Source organism: Myotis brandtii, unplaced genomic scaffold, assembly GCF_000412655.1.
Source record: "Myotis brandtii unplaced genomic scaffold, ASM41265v1 scaffold657, whole genome shotgun sequence".
Lineage (NCBI taxonomy): Eukaryota > Metazoa > Chordata > Mammalia > Chiroptera > Vespertilionidae > Myotis > Myotis brandtii.
The window spans coordinates 2,371,662-2,378,178 of NW_005370552.1; the positions used below are offsets into that span (position 1 = coordinate 2,371,662).

The window sequence follows — 6,517 nt, forward strand, 5'->3', positions numbered from 1 at the left end:
CTCTCCCTCCTCCCTTCCTCTCTTTCTCTAAAAATCACTAAATAGCAATTTTAAAAAAGAACAGATCCTTTGCTTATTGCAATTATAAAATACAAAGCAGTAAAGACATACGTACTAATAGAAGTTAATGATTTCTTTTTTTCTTTAAGAAATCAGATGTAGAACAGAAGATTTTATAAGCAAATTTGTATCATACTTTCCCCAAAACAAAATGTTTATTTTTATTTTTTAAATATTTTATTGAATTTTTACAGAGAGGAAGGGAGAGGAATAGAGAGTTAGAAACATCGATCAGCTGCCTCCTGCACACCCGCTACTGGGGATGTGCCCGCAACCAAGGTACATGCCCTTGACCGGAATCGAACCTGGGACCCTTCGGTCCAAAGGCCAACGCTCTATCCACTGAGCCAAACCGGTTAGGGCCCCAAAACAAAATGTTTAAAACCACCTAGGGTTGTCATGAAAGCTTCATTAAGTGGTACATTTTATGATGTGAAATTAAGAAGCCAGAGGAACCACTTTTTGAACCTGAAATTCATAGTTTTTCTATTCATTTTAAAATAGTCAGATTTTTTCACTCTTATCTGAAGTTGTTATCTTGTCCACATCCTTATTACAGTACAAAAAGTGTTTTTTCCTATTACACGATTCTTCTTATGTAATTAAAAATAACAGCTATTTCTGATTAGAACAATTGCCCAATCATCCCTTATAACATATTTGAAGAAAAATATTCCATCTTTGATTTTCCTCTTTTTATTTGGCATATATTTTTTAAAAATATATGTTTTATTTCAGAGAGGAAGGGAGAGGGAGAGAGAGATAGAAACATCAAGGATGAGAGAGAATCATGGATCGGCTGCCTCCTGCACGCCCCACACTGGGGATGGAGCCATTAACCCAGGCATGTGCCCTGGCCGGGAATCAAACCCTGACCTCCTGGTTCATAGGTTGACGCCCAGCCACTGAGCCACGCCAGCCGGACAAGCCTTGAGGGCACAGTTTCCTCTGTGAACTGTAAAAGGGATTAGTCACACCACCTCCCATGCCAACCTTGAGCAAGTTCTGTCATATCCAACCATCTCTGATGTAGAATCTCAATCTGCCCATTTTCCGCCAGCCCCATCCTTCTCCAAGCCCCGACCACCTCTCACAACAGCCTTCTAAGTGGCCTCCTTCTTTTAACTCATCCCTCCTACAGTCCATTCTCTGCCCATCAGCCCAGCAGTAGCTAAAGCTCCGAGCTGATAGTACTTTCCTGCTTGCAACCCCCCGGTGCCCTCCTCGTGCCATCAGGACAAATCCCGACTCCTCACCGTGGCCGGGAAGGCCCTGTCTTCTAGCTCTGCTTGTACCACTTGCTCCTCTTTCACCAGGTCGCAGCCACAGTGGCCTTCCTTCCATATGTTGACCCTACACAGCTCCTTCCTGCCCCTGGCCGCTCATTGCTGTTCCCCAGGCCTGCACATTCAGAAGGCTGGTTCTTTCGTATCACAAGTCTTGGCTCAGCGTTCACACCTCAGAGGGGCTTTCCCCTGATTATCTAAAGTAGCTCCCGCCTGGCCGGTGTGGCTCAGTGGTTGAGCATCGACCTATGAACCAGGAGGTCACTGTTCGATTCCTGGTCAAGGGCACAGGCCCGGGTTGTGGGCTCGATCCCCAGTGTGGGGCGTGCAGGAGGCAGCCGATCCATGATTCTCTCTCATCATTGATGTTTCTATCTCTCTCCCTTCCTCTCTGACATCAGTAAAAATATATTTAAAAAAAAATAAAGTAGCTCCCACTTTACTATCATCTCTGCCCCATTATCCTTTCTTTTCTTCATAGTCATGATCATTATATGAAACTAGAGGCCCAGTGCACAAAATGAGTGCACGGGTAGGGTCCCTAGGCCTGGCCGGCAATCAGGACCGATGGGGGCCTTCCTTCCCCTGGCTGCCGGCTGCCGGGCCTTCCTTCATTCCACACCACCCCCTGGTGGTCAGCGCACGTCATAGCGAGTGGTCGAACTCCCGAGGGGACAATTTGCATATTAGCTTTTTATTATATAGGATGATCTTGTTAGTTTACTCCTCACCATCTGTCTCCAGCTCACATATCTCCCCTCACCCCGTCCCCACTAGAATGGGAGTGCCCTGAGGGCAGGGACCTCATCCTCCTCACTACTACCCTCAGTGCCCAGCATGGCGCCTGGCACACAGCAGGCAATTACATATTTGAATGAAAATGTCTTTCAAGCATCTACCTCGATATTCAGAGATGACAAGAATTATTTATTATTTTCTGGAAATGTTTACTGATAGCAGTGCACATGTCACTTTGTACTGTAATGTTAACAGTCTGATATTGCAGGAATAAATTGCATTTGATGAAGATGGCTGTTTTATGAGGACTGCTAGAAACTTTTTTAAAAAGGTGAAGGGTACAAACTTCTAGTTATAAAATAAAGAAGCCCCGGGGGTGTAGTGTACAGCACAGAGAATATGTTAATAATATCATAACTTTGTACAGTGACAGACGGTTAATAGACTTATGGTAGCGATCACATCGTGTACACCTGAAATGAACAGAATATTGAATGCCAATATACATTAATAAAAAAATCTAAAAATATGAAGAGCTTCTTTTGAAAGGAAGGTTGTAGCTCTGTGGGGGTTTAATGGTTACTCACCATGAAATGAGGTTGTGTTAGAATACGCTTTAGTTCCTTCGCATCACTATTCTCAGGGTAACATGAAATTTCTTCCAACACCTAAAACATAAAAAAGCAAGATATACCATAGTGCAGACAGGATATGTTTTAAAACTATAAAAGTCTGTTAAATTAAAAGTTATGGATGAGCCCGCCCGGCGTGGCTCAGGGGTTGAGCATTGACCTAGGAACCAGGAGGTCACGATTCGATTCCCGGTCAGGGCACAGGCCTGGGTTGTGGGCTCGATCCCCAGTGTGGGGCGTGCGGGAGGCAGCCGATCCATGATTCTCTCTCATCATGGATGTTTCTCTCTCTTCCTCTCTCTTCTCCTTTCCTCTCTGAAAGCAATAAAAATATATTTAAAAAAATGAAGCTGTTCTTCAAAAACTATCCCTTAACACCAAGATGGAGTTTACACATTTAGAATTTGATTGTGACATGAGCCGGGTGAAGCCTCCATTGTCCTTCAGAGTATTTATCTAAAGGCATCCAATGCCCCAAGTTGAGCCAATCACGGTTGCCCAGCAGCACTGGCTCGGAGGGCCCATCCCTGCAGTAGGAACTCTCGCCTCCCCTGGGAGACCTGCACCCTGGGCGGGTGGGACGCCTGAGCGCCCTTAGCCTCAGGCTTCGATTTCAGCAGCAAACCCACAGGCTACTCACCACCTCAGGGCCATGGGACAAACAGCAACCGGAGGGTTTCTTTCTTTCTTTTTTTTAATTTTAAAAATATATTTTATTGATTTTTTACAGAGAGGAAGGAAGGGAGAGGGATAGAGAGTTAGAAACATCGATGAGAGAGAAACATCGACCAGCTGCCTCCTGCACACCCCCTACTGGGGATGTGCCCACAACCAAGGTACATGCCCTTGACCGGAATCAAACCTGGGACCCTTGAGTCCCCAGGCCGATGCTCTATCCACTGAGCCAAACCGGCCAGGGCTGGAGGGTTTCTTTCTTATCTCAAAGCACACTTACCCAGTACTGGTTATGCTGGTCATTAATTTTGCTACACGACAAGCCACTTCTCCTTGCTGTATTTTATGCTTTGAGTTTTGCTACTAGAAAATGAAAGGATGAAACCATATACTCTCTCTGGTCCCTCACTACTTTCACAATCTATGATCTTATTTCTTTATTTTAAAATTTGATTAAAAAAATTTTTTTAAAGGAAGTTGTATTTTGTTTTATTTTTTAAATCCTCACTTGAGGATATTTTTCCCACTGATTTCTAGAGAGAGCAGAGAGAGACACACAGAGAGAGAAACATCAGTGTGAGAGGGACACACATGGATGGGTTGCCTCCTGCACGCACCCCAATCAGGGCAGGGAGGAGCCCGCAACCGAGGTACATGCCCTTGACCAGAATCGAACCCGGGACCCTTCAGTCTGCAGGCTGACGCTCTAGCCACTGAGCAACACCGGCCAGGGCTCAATCTATGATTTTAAACACCGAGGTGTGGTCTCCTGAGTTAGAGAGGATGTCTCCTGGCTGGTGCCCGGACCTGACGTGGGTGGGCCTCGCAGGCCCCCGTCCGAGGTTTTGTTTCTCAATGAATATTTGATATTTTCCAGGACAGGTCTTGTGTGTAAAAGCTGGTGGGGAAGGAATGATGCCCTTCAGATTCTCTCACTTCATAAGAAACAAAGTTTTCAAAGGGAAATGTTTATTTGCATGAAGGCTTTTATGACATCAAAAAGTGGAAAACCCCCACTAGGTGTCTCACAATGGAGGAATTGCCAATTCATGAGCATTTAGCAATAAAAAAGAGAAATTATGTCGTCATCGGAACTTATATTTACAAAGACCAAGTAGAAACATAGGAAAATGCTCATTATATGTCAGGTAAAAAAAGGATACATTTTGATTGTATATAAACATTTATATGCAAATGGATCATGACTGGAAAAGGACAGGCAAATGAAAATTACCGAGTTAGGGTGATGGGATCATGCATTAATTTTTATTTTCCCAACTTTCTACAATGTCACGTTTCCATATCAAAAAAGTTTTAAAAAGTCTGACAAACATTATCTGACAATTTATAGAAATGACGTATCTCTGAACTTACATGTTGCAGATATTTAATTAACTTGCAAACTTTTCCACCTTAAAATGCAACTCAAATGTTCAGAGCATGTCTGTTTCATCAAGTGCAGTAAAATAACTTAAAAAAAAAGGAGAAGCAAAAGTTGCTGTGTTAACAAGTTCAGGTTCACACAGCAGAACCAGCCCTGGAACCTGGGGAATGCTGCTCTCGGACTCCCAGGTCTGTTTACAAAAATGTCCCTCAGCCTGGCCGGTGTGGCTCAGTGGTTGAGCATTGACCTATGAATCAGGAGGTCACAGTTCGATTCCCGGTCAGGGCATATGACCTGGTTGCAGGCTCGATCCCCAGTGGGGGGTGTGCAGGAGGCAGCCGATCCATGATTCTCTCTCATCATGGATGTTTCTATCACTCTCCCCCTCTCCCTTCCTCTCTGAAATCAATAGAAATATATTAGAACACAAACATACAAAATATGTCACTTACCTCTTTGGCTCTCTGTACTGCATCACTCGGAGGGTTCCTGATTTGCGGCGAAGACTTCGTGTTAATTTTGTCATACAGCTGAAAGCAAAGGAGAGAAGCCAATCACTTATTATTCTTTGCTGGAATTCAGCACGTCATGCTTATTATTTCACTGCTCTTCCAAGAGCAGGCTGACGATTTCTGTGGGATCTTCCTGTTCATCTTTTGATCCTTCAAGGAAACTTGCTGGAATAGGAGTCGTGTGCAAATCCTACCAGAACTACTTTTAAAGAGGTGGCCCCAAATTCTGTCAATGTGGCGACTACCTTGTCGTTTTCAATTCAGCAATATTTCAGGACTCGCGGGATGCTCCCCTCTGATAGAAGCAACAGTGAATAAGATGAAGGCGGAGGAAAAGGAAAGAATGCTTTTTGGCCAAGACCCGACTGAGGAATTTTCACAGAAATCTCAGTCTTGGGAAAGGGCAAGCCAAGCCCTTCCAGGAAGGAATGTTCTCGCAGAGGCTCCTGCGTGCTCACCAGGGCTGCTCACCCACAGCGCCAGCCCGAAGGCTCAACAGGAAGCCAAGGACATAACCTTTGCCTTAAAAATCTGAGAGCCACAGAGTTTGAGAAGACATTCATTTTTTAAATTGTATTTATTTTTAAATAGATTTTTATTGGTAATAGTAGCACAGATATCTCCCATCTCTCCCTTACCCCTCCCAATCACCCCTACTTCACCCCCTACCCACCCCCCAGGTCTTCACTACCCTATTGCCTGTGTCCATGGGCTGTGCATATAAGTATAGAAGTTCTTTGGTTGATCTCTTCTCATCGCCTCAACCCCACATCGAGGTGTGTCGGTCTGTTCCACGGCTCCCTGCTTCCAGTCTTATTTTGTTGGTCAATTCATTTTGTTCATTAGATTCCACAGATCAGTGAGATCACGTGATATTTGTCTTTCTCAGATGGGCTTATTTCACTTAGCACAATAGTTTCCAGGTCCCTCCATGCTACCCCAAAGAGAAGACATGGACAGAATCTAAAAATATTTAAAAGCCCCACAAATCTAAATGGTCTAAAAATTTAACTTTCTGAAGACCATTACTTCATTAGAGAAGAGTCTCTATAGTGTGGAAATGCAACTGAAATATTGGTTTCTAGCTCAGATGAAATGTCTCATTCAACAGCCTGCTTTGAAAAGTGACAAGTTAAAAATGAGCTCGGCTGGGCTGCCACTTCTGGTTCCTCACTTCTCTAAAATACGTGGGGATTCTTTTGGGGGTTGGTTTTGCCCCTTTTTTTTTAA

At 44.1% G+C, this 6,517-nt stretch overlaps 1 protein-coding gene across 1 annotated transcript in view; it reads right to left on the minus strand.

Moving 5' to 3' along the window:
• The window catches only part of CASK (calcium/calmodulin-dependent serine protein kinase (MAGUK family)), a 247,896-nt gene that overhangs the window by 49,868 nt on the left and 191,511 nt on the right, over nt 1-6,517 (minus strand). The window contains exons 13-14 of the mRNA XM_014528878.1: nt 5,228-5,305; nt 2,672-2,752 (exon numbers count right to left, since the gene is read on the minus strand). Of these exons, the coding sequence (XP_014384364.1) occupies nt 2,672-2,752; nt 5,228-5,305 (159 nt within the window). The remainder of the gene's footprint in view (nt 1-2,671; nt 2,753-5,227; nt 5,306-6,517) is intronic.